The sequence below is a fragment of the Ranitomeya imitator genome, chromosome 2 (assembly GCF_032444005.1).
Source record: "Ranitomeya imitator isolate aRanImi1 chromosome 2, aRanImi1.pri, whole genome shotgun sequence".
Lineage (NCBI taxonomy): Eukaryota > Metazoa > Chordata > Amphibia > Anura > Dendrobatidae > Ranitomeya > Ranitomeya imitator.
Window position 1 is genome coordinate 76,810,048 of NC_091283.1, and position 15,029 is coordinate 76,825,076.

Here is a 15,029-nt window from a genome sequence, read left to right on the forward strand (position 1 = left end):
TGCTCAGCCAACTCAGGTATCAATCCTAGAATACTTTTGTCTTTTTTGGCATAATAGTACTTACATAACATTCGAAAGGTAATCTGTCACTGGGTTTTTGCCACCTAATCTAAGAACAGCATGAGATAGAGACAGAGACCCTCATTCCTGTGATGTGAATTAAAAAAAATCACTGTTTTATCAGAAGGAGATTATCACTAGAGGACTAGTAAACCTGCTGTCAGGTTGTCCTCCATATTCATGAGCTCTGATTGGCAGCTCCACCCCTATATACAAGGTATGCAGAAAAGTTGTAAATTCATGATGTGAGCGGAGTCCTTGGTATTCAGAGAACTGAATGATCTCCAGCCCATAAAACAGCCATTTTTATCAAAACTGCAGCAAACAGCCCAGTAAGTGATACATCGCTGGAGTCAGGGTCTGTGCCCCTACATCATGATGATCGCAGAGTAACAACACGTTACACATTACCTTTACATGACTTCCCCTTAAATCAGTGGCAGGCAACATATAAGATTTCATCTTTTATTGGTAAAACATGCACTTTTATGAACTTCCACAATTACATGCTTCAATAGATCCTTTCATATTGTGAGAGGAGCCACAAAGTGCTACGTGAGGCCAACATAAAAGGGTTTTCTCAATATCAATTATCAGCAGAGCGCTACTCCATAGCCTGCTAGTTTCCATCTTCTTGCTAGCGGTGGTGTACTCTTGGTCCGTCGTTCATCTCTGCAGTGTTCCTTAGAGTAGAGGGAATTTTTAATGAAAAAGTATATTGCACAGTTGCTTATTTTTACAATCGTGTTGCAATTGTACCCATGTATCATATCCAGACAACCCTTTACAAAGGTCAAAAACAAGGCAGTGGTTGGAGAAAGCTGATCTGAGGTCATAAGGGGTTGTCCGGGCCTTTGACTACAAGTTTGCTGTTTCTCTATGTAACTGTAGTCTTGTGAATCCTCACATTGCACACACTGCACACACTTGGGGTTGTGATGATTCTCCAGTTGCGGGAGTGGCAGGTACGTGACCGCAAGTAGGGATTTGCACACATGTGGTCATGTGCTGACTAGACATGCAAGACCTCACTCAATACATGTGCATTGAGCAAGGCCAGACACGTCTAGTCCTGCAAATCAAACACATGACCGCCTGCTCCTGGCACCACAGGATCCAAACAGTGTGCAATGTGCACACTGTGAAGATTCACAAGTTTGCAGTAACATAAAGTGCAGCCTGAGGCCGGACACTCCTGTGTTTAATGCCAGAAGTCATAATGGGATGTAAGAACCTAAGATGGGGTCTACTCTTCAAACGTGCTGTAAAAAATGGGGGTACACTCTTTAATAAACATAAGCATTACAGGAGCTTTGTTTTTTGATCTCTGTTTTCACCAAATTATAGAACCCCCTCATTATTATTTATTATAAATATAATATAGATTTTGGATATCATCGATATACCTTGCACATTATCCATGCTGTCTATTTTAATTTTCATATAATATGAGAATTATGAATGAACTATTGATTAATATGCAGGTAAAATATGATTTTTGGCTAATGATTAATTCTTTTTGGGTACTGACTCTAATCTTTTATTACATACATAATATTTCATGATTTTTCATAATTCTTGAGCGATCTAGTTTTTTTGTTATCCTATACGTCTAATGAATCATTATAATCTATATTTTAACTCTTGATTTACTCTTATTATCTCAATGTTTGCTGCAGTAGTGAACCTGGAAATGTCCTTACACAAAATAACAATAAAAAGGTAAAAGGCTCTAAATTGTATTTCTATGACAATGTTCCCACCAGGATGATTTTTTTTCTAGCAATTTACCAACTATATAAACCATGCTGTCTCTAGTGGCATGGCACTAGACAGTTAACAGTGTGCACCAGAAGCATTCATTTATTGAATTATTATTAATATTTGTTAAGTTGCAGGTCTTAAAAAGAGACCGGCAGGGAGAGGGCTACAGCAGTAGGCTAGTTATTGCCCCATGGATTTCTTCTTTACTATCTTTAGGTCAGGTGGCCAGGGCCCTGACTGATGTGAATTCTGTGGCTGAGTTCACTTCTGTGGTCACAAGTGGTATTGCAGTCTCTGGGCTTCCTCCCTCAGGTGTTTTGGTGAGCTCGTTGGCTGCCTTGCTATTTAGCTCCACCTGAGTCTGTCTTCCTTGCTCCTTGTCAATGTTCCAGTGTTGGATCTGAGCTACTGCATCTTTCCTTGGCCCTGCTGCTCTGCTAGATAAGTGCTTCTAGTTTGTTTTCTGTTTTTTCTGTCCAGCTTGCTATTAACTTTTGCTGGAAGCTCTGAGAAGCAAAGGGGTGCACCGCCGTGCTGTTAGTTCGGCACGGTGGGTCTTTTTGCCCCTTTGCGTGGTTTTCGTTTTAGGGTTTTTTGTAGACTGCATAGTTCTCTTTGCTATCCTCGCTCTGTCTAGAATATCGGGCCTCACTTTGCTGAATCTATTTCATTCCTACGTTTGTCTTTTCATCTTGCTAACAGTCATTATATGTGGGGGGCTGCCTATTCCTTTGGGGTATTTCTCTGAGGTAAGTCAGGCTTGTATTTCTATCTTCAGGCTAGTCAGCTCCTCAGGCAGTGCCGAGTTGCATAGGTAGTGATAGGCGCAATCCACTGCTGCTTATAGTTGTGTGAGGATAGATCAGGTACTGCAGTCTACAGAGATTCCACGTCTCAGAGCTCGTCCTATTGTTTTTGGTTATTGCCAGATCTCTGTATGTGCGCTGATTACTGCACGCTGTGTTGCCTGATTGCCAGCCATAACAGTACAAGGAGCCGCCAAATGATTCCCAATAGAGGGAAAAAAGAAATCCTGACATCATTTTTTTTTCTTAGCTCTGTCTTCAGTCTTTTTTTTCCCCTAGACATTAGAGTGCTTCAGGACACAGCTGTGGACATGGATATTCAGGCTCTGTGCTCCTCAATGGATAATCTCGTTGTAAATGTACAAAAGATTCAAGATACTATTGATCAGAAATCGATGCTAGAACCAAGAATTCCGATTCCTGATTTGTTTTTTGGTGACAGAACTAAGTTCCTGAGCTTCAGAAATAATTGTAAGCTATTTTTGGCCTTGAAACCTCATTCTTCTGGTAATCCTATTCAACAGGTTTTGATTATTATTTCTTTTTTGCGCGGCGACCCACAGGACTGGGCGTTTTCTCTTGCACCAGGAGATTCTGCATTGAGTAATGTTGATGCATTTTTCCAGGCGCTGGGATTGCTTTACGATGAGCCTAATTCAGTGGATCAGGCTGAGAAAAATCTGCTGGCTTTATGCCAGGGTCAGGATGATGTAGAAGTATATTGTCAGAAATTTAGGAAGTGGTCAGTACTCACTCTGTGGAATGAATCTGCACTAGCGGCTTTGTTCAGAAAGGGTCTCTCTGAAGCTCTTAAGGATGTAATGGTGGGATTTCCTATGCCTGCTGGTTTGAATGAGTCTATGTCCTTGGCCATTCAGATCGGTCGTCGCTTGCGCGAGCGTAAATCTGTGCACCATCTGGCGGTATTGTCTGAGAGTAAACCTGAGCCTATGCAGTGCGACAGGACTATGACTAAAGTAGAACGGCAAGAACACAGACGTCTGAACAGACTGTGTTTCTATTGTGGTGATTCTACTCATGCTATTTCTAATTGTCCTAAACGCACTAGGCGGTTCGATAGCTCTGCCGTTATTGGTACTGTACAGTCCAAATTCCTTTTGTCCATTACCTTAATGTGCTCTTTGTCATCGTATTCTGTCATGGCGTTTGTGGATTCAGGCGCTGCCCTGAATCTGATGGATTTGGATTATGCTAAACGTTGTGGATTTTTCTTGGAGCCTTTGCGGTGTCCTATTCCGTTGAGAGGAATTGATGCTACACCTTTGGCCAAGAATAAGCCTCAGTACTGGTCCCAGCTGACCATGTGCATGGCTCCTGCACATCAGGAAGTTATTCGCTTTCTGGTACTGCATAATTTGCATGATGTGGTCGTGTTGGGGTTGCCATGGCTACAAACCCATAATCCAGTATTGGATTGGAACTCTATGTCGGTAACCAGCTGGGGTTGTCAGGGAGTACATGGTGATGTTCCATTTTTGTCTATTTCGTCATCCATTCCTTCTGACATCCCAGAGTTCTTGTCGGACTTTCAGGATGTATTTGAAGAGTCCAAGTCTGATGCCCTACCTCCGCATAGGAATTGTGATTGTGCTATCGATTTGATTCCTGGTAGTAAATTCCCTAAGGGTCGTTTATTTAATTTGTCCGTACCTGAACACACCGCTATGCGCAGTTATGTGAAGGAGTCCCTGGAGAAGGGACATATTCGCCCATCGTCGTCACCTTTGGGAGCAGGGTTCTTTTTTGTAGCCAAGAAGGATGGTTCGCTAAGACCGTGTATTGATTACCGCCTTCTTAATAAGATCACTGTTAAGTTTCAGTATCCCTTGCCATTGATTTCTGACTTGTTTGCTCGGATTAAGGGGGCTAATTGGTTTACTAAGATTGATCTTCGTGGTGCGTATAATCTGGTGAGAATCAGGCAGGGAGATGAATGGAAAACGGCATTTAATACGCCCGAGGGTCATTTTGAGTATCTGGTGATGCCGTTCGGACTTGCCAATGCTCCATCTGTTTTTCAGTCTTTTATGCATGACATTTTCCGTGAGTATCTGGATAAATTCTTGATTGTTTACTTGGATGACATTTTGATCTTCTCAGATGATTGGGAGTCTCATGTGAGGCAAGTCAGAATGGTTTTCCAGGTACTGCGTGCTAATTCCTTGGTCGTGAAGGGATCAAAGTGTCTCTTCGGTGTGCAGAAAGTTTCATTTTTGGGGTTCATCTTTTCCCCTTCTACTATCGAGATGGATCCGGTTAAGGTTCAGGCCATCCAGGATTGGACTCAGCCGACATCTCTAAAAAGTCTGCAGAAATTCCTGGGCTTTGCTAATTTTTATCGTCGCTTCATCTGTAATTTTTCTAGCATTGCCAGACCATTGACTGATTTGACCAAGAAGGGTGCTGATTTGGTTAATTGGTCTTCTGCTGCCGTGGAAGCTTTTCAGGAGTTGAAGCGTCGTTTTTGCTGTGCCCCTGTGTTGTGTCAACCTGATGTTTCTCTTCCGTTCCAGGTCGAGGTTGATGCTTCTGAGATTGGTGCAGGGGCGGTTTTGTCACAGAGAGGTTCTGGTTGCTCAGTGTTCAAACCATGTGCTTTCTTTTCCAGGAAATTTTCTGCTGCTGAGCGTAATTATGATGTGGGCAACCGAGAGTTGCTGGCCATGAAGTGGGCATTCGAGGAGTGGCGTCATTGGCTTGAGGGTGCTAAGCATCGCGTGGTGGTTTTGACTGATCATAAGAACCTTACTTATCTTGAGTCTGCCAAGCGCTTGAATCCTAGACAGGCCCGTTGGTCGTTATTTTTTGCTCGTTTTGATTTTGTGATTTCATACCTTCCGGGCTCTAAAAATGTGAAGGCGGATGCTCTGTCTAGGAGTTTTGTGCCCGACTCTCCGGGGTTATCTGAGCCGGCGAGTATCCTCAAGGAAGGAGTCATTGTGTCTGCCATCTCCCCTGATTTGCGGAGAGTGTTGCAGAAATTTCAGGCTAATAAACCTGATCGTTGTCCGGCCGAGAAACTGTTCGTCCCTGATAGGTGGACTAGTAAAGTTATCTCTGAACTTCATTGTTCGGTGCTGGCCGGTCATCCAGGAATCTTTGGTACCAGGGAGTTGGTTGCTAGATCCTTCTGGTGGCCATCTCTGTCATGGGATGTGCGTGCTTTTGTGCAGTCCTGTGGAATTTGTGCTAGGGCTAAGCCCTGCTGTTCACGTGCCAGTGGGTTGCTTTTGCCCTTGCCGGTCCCGAAGAGGCCTTGGACACATATTTCGATGGATTTCATTTCTGACCTTCCCGTTTCTCAAAAAATGTCGGTCATTTGGGTGGTCTGTGATCGCTTTTCTAAAATGGTCCATCTGGTGCCCTTGGTTAAATTGCCTTCCTCCTCTGATTTGGTGCCTTTGTTCTTCCAGCATGTGGTTCGTTTACATGGCATTCCTGAGAATATTGTTTCTGACAGAGGTTCCCAGTTTGTCTCGAGGTTCTGGCGAGCCTTTTGTGGTAGGATGGGCATTGACCTATCTTTCTCCTCGGCCTTCCATCCTCAGACTAATGGCCAGACCGAACGAACCAATCAGACCTTGGAAACATATCTGAGATGTTTTGTTTCCGCTGACCAGGATGATTGGGTGTCATTTTTGCCGTTGGCTGAGTTCGCCCTTAATAATCGGGCCAGCTCGGCTACCTTGGTCTCTCTATTTTTCTGCAATTCTGGGTTCCATCCACGTTTCTCTTCAGGACAGGTTGAGTCTTCGGACTGTCCTGGTGTGGATTCTGTGGTGGACAGGTTGCAGCAGATCTGGACTCAGGTAGTGGACAATTTGACCTTGTCCCAGGAGAAGGCTCAGCTTTTCGCTAATCGCAGACGCCGTGTGGGACCCCGACTTCGTGTTGGGGATCTGGTTTGGTTATCTTCTCGTCATATTCCTATGAAGGTTTCCTCTCCTAAATTTAAACCTCGTTTTATTGGTCCGTATAGGATTTCTGAGATTCTCAATCCGGTGTCTTTTCGTCTGACCCTCCCAGACTCCTTTTCCATACATAATGTATTCCATAGGTCATTGTTGAGGAGATACGTGGCACCTATGGTTCCATCTGTGGAGCCTCCTGCCCCTGTTTTGGTGGAGGGGGAATTGGAGTATATTGTGGAGAAGATTTTGGATTCTCGTGTCTCTAGACGGAAACTCCAGTATCTGGTCAAATGGAAGGGTTATGCTCAGGAAGATAATTCCTGGGTTTTTGCCTCTGATGTCCATGCCCCAGATCTTGTTCGTGCCTTTCATGTGGCTCATCCTGGTCGGCCTGGGGGTTCTGGTGAGGGTTCGGTGACCCCTCCTCAAGGGGGGGGTACTGTTGTGAATTCTGTGGCTGAGTTCACTTCTGTGGTCACAAGTGGTATTGCAGTCTCTGGGCTTCCTCCCTCAGGTGTTTTGGTGAGCTCGTTGGCTGCCTTGCTATTTAGCTCCACCTGAGTCTGTCTTCCTTGCTCCTTGTCTATGTTCCAGTGTTGGATCTGAGCTACTGCATCTTTCCTTGGCCCTGCTGCTCTGCTAGATAAGTGCTTCTAGTTTGTTTTCTGTTTTTTTCTGTCCAGCTTGCTATTAACTTTTGCTGGAAGCTCTGAGAAGCAAAGGGGTGCACCGCCGTGCTGTTAGTTCGGCACGGTGGGTCTTTTTGCCCCTTTGCGTGGTTTTCGTTTTAGGGTTTTTTGTAGACTGCATAGTTCTCTTTGCTATCCTCGCTCTGTCTAGAATATCGGGCCTCACTTTGCTGAATCTATTTCATTCCTACGTTTGTCTTTTCATCTTGCTAACAGTCATTATATGTGGGGGGCTGCCTATTCCTTTGGGGTATTTCTCTGAGGTAAGTCAGGCTTGTATTTCTATCTTCAGGCTAGTCAGCTCCTCAGGCAGTGCCGAGTTGCATAGGTAGTGATAGGCGCAATCCACTGCTGCTTATAGTTGTGTGAGGATAGATCAGGTACTGCAGTCTACAGAGATTCCATGTCTCAGAGCTCGTCCTATTGTTTTTGGTTATTGCCAGATCTCTGTATGTGCGCTGATTACTGCACGCTGTGTTGCCTGATTGCCAGCCATAACACCTGACATGGAGAAGCCCTGACTTGTATCCTGGTCTGTTGGATTTTATATTACCGATCCTATTTGTCCATAAACAGGGATAATAACCCTTCAGTTCTGTATGGAGTAAAATACTCACAGATCTGTAGGGTAGAGCTGAGAGGACTTTGAGCTCCTTTGTGGCCTCATGGCAAATGGCTTACAGTAGTTCCCCAATCCTGATGGGCACAAGTGATCTATTTTCCTCTTCGTTATTGGTTCTTGATTTTAGATCATTTTTCAGAAAATAAAAATCCTTCCGATTGTCTTGTCCCTCATTCTGCTAAAACATCTTTTATTTTTTATTAAATTATCTAAGTAATGATTTTCATTTTACTTTTTTTTTAATGATTTATTTTCTTGATTTTGCTGCCAGAAAAGGGAGACCAATGAGGACTCTGGTGAATCCAAGTTAGTAAAATTATCATTGGTGATCAAGTTTGTATCTGTGCCGTTTTTTGAGTTTTTATAGATATTTTTTTTTGTTATTTATGCTATATTATTTCAGTCCCCCAGAGTATATTGCCAAAGCCGTTGTCCGTGCAAATTCTTCAAAAGCCCAGGAATTACTAGCCTATGATCTTAAAAAACTCCTGGTGGAGGGATTTGCAGATCCGGAACTGAATCCAGAACTTACTACACAGATTGTGACAGCAGATGGATTAGGTAACTATCATGTAATTAGTGTTTTACTACTGGCCTCCTTTTATAAGGCTAACCCGGTGTGGATTTTTTACATAGCTGTAAAATATTTTATTAGTTTGTGAACATTGAGTTCATCTAACAGCAAACTGAATTACATTTGATTTATGAGTTGTAAATCTGGGGGGGTTTAGAAATAATTATCAGACAGAAATCCAGCCTATAAAATGACTACGATGGGTAGAACAAAACAACTGGCACTCCACAATACACGGAGCTTGTTTTTGATCAGCCTTCTTATTTTTCATTTATTTGATTATTTATGTATGCATTTTTTTGCAAGGAGATAATTAATATATGAAACTGAACTGATCTGACTGATGACAAAGTTGCCATCCACCTTGTCATTCTTTCCACCTTCTGTTCCATTGACTGCAGAGTAATAAAAATCAAAAAGGAAAACACTAATTTCTCCAGTTTACAGTCAATGTTTGGTTTACAACATTGGAACTAGTGGGACAATAGGCGACAATAATGGAGAATAATTCATCACTTTCATGACATCCACTGTGCCGTCCTTTATCCTATATTCAATGCGATATTAAAAAACTAATAAGCAAACAGGTGGGACAAGATTACACTTTGGAAAAAGATATAATTAGAAATGTAGAAAAGGAGTAAGCCTGGAAGGAACAAAAAGCGCAATAGTGTCTTATCTGGATAAGCGGTGTGCAGGAGAGTACGCACTATCACCTGATAGGGTTGTGTGCACAGAGCCGCTGACAAACACAAGGAAGGAATCAAAGGTGTTGGAATGGTATGGGTTCGCCTGCGCTGCCGTCAATGGTTTTGTCCTGATGAAGAAGTTTGAAACTTCGAAACGCGTTGACCAATAAATCGATCTTCGAATTCCTGTCTTCTTATCATCTATTAACACCAGCCCTGGTGAACCCATACCATTTCAGCACCTACAATTAGAAACGTGGAATATTTGGCTGCGTTACCAGACATAAAGTACATTGCAGTCACCTCTAGGACCGATTGTCAGGTGCCTTAGACTCCGCACGTCAAATAGACCACACCATAAATTGGTTATAGGCCTGTAGAAAAAAAATTCTATAGTCCTGGATAAGCCCTTTAATCATAATACCAGTTCCTTATTACATTTTTTTTTCACTCATAGGTGCAAAATATTGTAGGACAGGCTCCACATGGTATGAAAACTTTCAATATGAATGGCCAAAAACAATCGCAACAGAAAAAGCAACCCTACAGTGTCATACCAACCCAAATGAGATGGCAACAAGGGAATGGTAAGATCAGTGGCATTACGATAAGTAAGATAGGTTGCCGATGCCCCCCTCCTCCGGTGACTGAAACCAGAACGCTACCAGGAGGAACAAAGTTCATTTCCTCCCGGCAGCGGGACCATGTGATATTTCAGTTTTTCTTTTTCAATAAATTTGCAAAAATTTCTACATTTCTGTTTTTTTTCAGTCAAGATGGGGTGCAGAGTGTACATGGAGCGCACAAAAAATCAATATTGAAAGGAAAATAAACTAGAGAGTCAACATACATTCCTTTACAAACTATTCTTTAATGATACAATATTAAAAAACACCTACCCAGTGAGTAATTGCTAAAATGCCAAAATGCAAAATAGGACCAGAAATATCCTACAATAACCCTGCAATAAGCCTAGGCTATAAACTTGCCTGGCTGTGGGGGTTAGCACTCTAAAGAACGATTTTTTTGGCGCCCCCACTCAACAAGGAATATCTCTCACTCCCCTATTGTTTCCCTAGCATCATAGGTGGGAAAACAATATTGACAAGGAAAAGAGATGAAGAATGTTATAATAACACTCAAATTAATAAACCTGCAGGTATCTTGTAGGAAACCAACAATATCAAAATAAAATCAATGAATACCATCCAACATCATGACAATAACTCCAGATATAACATATTTATATGAACAGTGCAACACAATTTAGAGATGTAAAAATAGGAGTGAGAACTTATATTGAGTAGAGTAAATCCCGACGCGTTTCCCCATTGTCACGGTTCATCAGGAGGTTAAGATATAGCATGGATATCAGAAATGCCGGATGCCATGATGATAGATGACACTGCCCGTGACAATGGGGAAACGCGTCGGGAAGTACGCTACTCATGATAAGTTCTTACTCCTATTTTTGCATCTCTAAATTTTATTGCCAACCTCCACAGCCAGGCAGGTTTATAACCTAGGCTTAGAATATTTCAGGGTCATTGTCGGATATTTCTGGTCATATTTTGTATTATGGCATTTTACCAATTACTTACTGGGTAGGTGTTTTTTAATATTGCATCATTAAAGAACAGTTTTTTAAGAAAATATATGCTCACAGTGCATAGTACATTAATGAGAAAAAAATGAACTTTTTTGAATTTACCAAATGGCTTCAATGAAACAAAGAGTGAAAAATTTAAAGGGGTCTGAATACTTTCTGTACCCACTGTAACAGCGCAAGTTTTACAAACAATGAAAGGCAAGGCAACTACTGTAATATGAAAAGATGAGGCATTACAATACATTGTAGTTGTGTGTTTTTTTGTAAAATTACATTTAGTTGCGATGTAGTTAATTACCCTACAGATGTGGAATTAATAATGGGAACTGTCGGAGCCTACAGCAGCTGCAGACTTATGCCATTCTGGGACTATCCTGAGCGCACGGCACTTTGTTGATATGTGCCGTCCTCCCTAGATTGTACTGTATGACCTCTTAGGTTTGTATGTCTCAGTTTCTCCTGCACTCCTACATGTTGCAATGATGAAGAGAAAATAGTTGCTGCACCTGAAGAACAGACCAATGGAACAGACAGAATAAGAAATCGTTACATTCCTATTTTTACAGTATATAAGCTGTAATATGAATATACGGTAATTAATTTCACTTCTAATTAAGCGACTGATGTTTGTATGTTCCAGCTACATCAGTGTCACCAATCTTGAAACAGATTGGGGAGAGGCGAACTATAGTAAATGCATTCCTTCATCATTTAATGATCTTGAAAATGTTCCTGTAACACCAGGTGAGTGCGTCTCTGATATTATATGCAAAATACTATTAAATATCATCATGCTGTCAAGTTTACATCTGATTTGTGTATAGAGCCAGCATAACACAAATTGTGAGACCATTGTATCAGGGCGGTGTCGTGACATCTATATAGTTGGTGCTGGCCTTATAAACTGAGTCCTGAGATTTGCACCTTTCAGACAGTCGTGTGCAGCTGCAGCCTGGAGCCCATGCCCGGGGCATATGTTGTATCACATTGAAGGAAAAATAGTGTTTGATAATACCATGGATGTGACATCAGTGACAATCATGACTTCAAAGAAAAAAGACAGCGCCACAATGGATGGTGAAAAAATAAAAACTCACATTTATTCTGCCTTCTGTAGCGACGTTTAGGTCAACAGACCTTTATCAAGCACCTCTGTTGACCGACACATTGCTACAGAGGGCAGAATAAATGTGAGTTTTTATTTTTTCACCATCCATTGTGGCGCTGTCTTTTTTCTTTGAAGTCTTGGTACGTTGTCCGGGATGGGCTCCCTGGTTCTGGACGTGCACCCCTGTGTCCGCTGAGACCTTTATTTACAACTAGATGGCAGCCCGATTCTAAAGAATCGGGAGTCTAGAATCCATATATAATTTATTTATTCAAATGTAAGAATAATACAATTAATAAATAATAGTAAGAAAGAACAAAAAATGGCTGCACTCACCAGCTCTTGACAATTCTTGTTATTTAAGGTACAGTTACACAGGATCCATGAACATGCTTATGAGGGGAGGGATGAAAGACATCAGACGACAACTTTGCGTGTTGTGGCAAATGCCACAACAACGGTTCTTTGCTTAAGAACAATAATGTAAATAATAAATAATATGTATCAATAACTATGTATATTGGTATGTTCTGTGACATTTTAAAATATTTCATTATTATGTGGAAAGGCTCTTAGTACCCATACTGGCGCATACTTGTGTGCCCATCAGGTATTTTCACAGTAATTTCACATCTGATGGGTTGGTATGAAACGTTTTTAATCATCTCTTGGGCTTAGCTAAGCCTTCATTTTAAATAATTCTAATAGGTACAACAGAAATAAAAGCCTTTTTGTGTACCCAAATTTTTTGTGTTTATTTTTACAGAAGTGTAAAATTTAAGAAATCAACGTTCATAGTACACCGATGGGCTAATATAAGCATGCCCATCAACCACATCACGGTAGCCTTTGAACTGATGGGTCCTAACTAACTGATTCCTATTTCTTAATACTCAGACCTCTTTCACATCTGCATGTTTCTGATATTTGCAGAAGTAATGTTAAAAACAATACAACTTCCACACTTGGCACCAAAGAACTGACCTACAACACACTTTCAGCAAGTGCCATGCAATGTAGATGAAGCTTGGAGTTAACTTGCAGTAAATGCAACAAACGCGGCTTCGGCAATTGCATTAAATGCAGCCACAACAAAAACACTGGTAAGTGGAGATTTTGTGGCGAAAACAGCAGAAACCACATGTGCCGCACCTGCCGCAAGTGAAGTACAAATTCCGTATACATTGCATGCAACTTACAGCAAGAGTGGCGTGGGTCAGCCCTTAGGCAGGAAGTGCAGAAATAGCCTTTTTTCCACCATAAATTCTCCAAATAGCAGAAAAATGTTGATGTGAAAGCAAAATCTCTATTCTTTCCCTATCTATCTAAAAATGTACCTATCTATATATCTATTTCTATGTACAGAACACACCTGAAGAACAGCCATCCCACCCGTCTCTTACCTGTTCACAAAAACCTCACCCTTTTTAAAAACAAAATGAAATCTCTCAGCAGCTATACTGCTGGAGCTTCAAATACAGGTTCCTATCACCAAATACAGGCATTTGAATGATACACATCTTACATCTTGTACTTAATGTGTGTTCTACTTACCTATAAAAATATGTATTGATATATCATATTTCTAAATTTATGTAGATATGATATAGAGTTATTAACCCTATATGCTAATGAGTACGTATGTTATATACAGTGGGGCAAAAAAGTATTTAGTCAGTCAGCAATAGTGCAAGTTCCACCACTTAAAAAGATGAGAGGCGTCTGTAATTTACATCACAGGTAGACCTCAACTATGGGAGACAAACTGAGAAAAAAAAATCCAGAAAATCACATTGTCTGTTTTTTTAACATTTTATTTGCATATTATGGTGGAAAATAAGTATTTGGTCAGAAACAAAATTTCATCTCAATACTTTGTAATATATCCTTTGTTGGCAATGACAGAGGTCAAACGTTTTCTGTAAGTCTTCACAAGGTTGCCACACACTGTTGTTGGTATGTTGGCCCATTTCTCCATGCAGATCTCCTCTAGAGCAGTGATGTTTTTGGCTTTTCGCTTGGCAACACGGACTTTCAACTCCCTCCAAAGGTTTTCTATAGGGTTGAGATCTGGAGACTGGCTAGGCCACTCCAGGACCTTGAAATGCTTCTTACGAAGCCACTCCTTCGTTGCCCTGGCGGTGTGCTTTGGATCATTGTCATGTTGAAAGACCCAGCCACGTTTCATCTTCAATGCCCTTGCTGATGGAAGGAGGTTTGCACTCAAAATCTCACGATACATGGCCCCATTCATTCTTTCATGTACCCGGATCAGTCGTCCTGGCCCCTTTGCAGAGAAACAGCCCCAAAGCATGATGTTTCCACTACCATGCTTTACAGTAGGTAACATAGTAACATAGTAACATAGTTAGTAAGGCCGAAAAAAGACATTTGTCCATCCAGTTCAGCCTATATTCCATCATAATAAATCCCCAGATCTACGTCCTTCTACAGAACCTAATAATTGTATGATACAATATTGTTCTGCTCCAGGAAGACATCCAGGCCTCTCTTGAACCCCTCGACTGAGTTCGCCATCACCACCTCCTCAGGCAAGCAATTCCAGATTCTCACTGCCCTAACAGTAAAGAATCCTCTTCTATGTTGGTGGAAAAACCTTCTCTCCTCCAGACGCAAAGAATGCCCCCTTGTGCCCGTCACCTTCCTTGGTATAAACAGATCCTCAGCGAGATATTTGTATTGTCCCCTTATATACTTATACATGGTTATTAGATCGCCCCTCAGTCGTCTTTTTTCTAGACTAAATAATCCTAATTTCGCTAATCTATCTGGGTATTGTAGTTCTCCCATCCCCTTTATTAATTTTGTTGCCCTCCTTTGTACTCTCTCTAGTTCCATTATATCCTTCCTGAGCACCGGTGCCCAAAACTGGACACAGTACTCCATGTGCGGTCTAACTAGGGATTTGTACAGAGGCAGTATAATGCTCTCATCATGTGTATCCAGACCTCTTTTAATGCACCCCATGATCCTGTTTGCCTTGGCAGCTGCTGCCTGGCACTGGCTGCTCCAGGTAAGTTTATCATTAACTAGGATCCCCAAGTCCTTCTCCCTGTCAGATTTACCCAGTGGTTTCCCGTTCAGTGTGTAATGGTGATATTGATTCCCTCTTCCCATGTGTATAACCTTACATTTATCATTGTTAAACCTCATCT

General features: G+C 41.6%; 1 protein-coding gene across 2 annotated transcripts in view; it reads left to right on the plus strand.

The window, feature by feature from the left end:
• The window catches only part of ADGRG4 (adhesion G protein-coupled receptor G4), a 145,193-nt gene that overhangs the window by 56,346 nt on the left and 73,818 nt on the right, over window positions 1–15,029 (plus strand). For both annotated transcript variants that reach the window (XM_069746998.1, XM_069746999.1), the window contains exons 9-11: window positions 8,277–8,434; window positions 9,594–9,723; window positions 11,386–11,489. In XM_069746998.1, coding sequence (XP_069603099.1) covers window positions 8,277–8,434; window positions 9,594–9,723; window positions 11,386–11,489 — 392 coding nt within the window. The remainder of the gene's footprint in view (window positions 1–8,276; window positions 8,435–9,593; window positions 9,724–11,385; window positions 11,490–15,029) is intronic.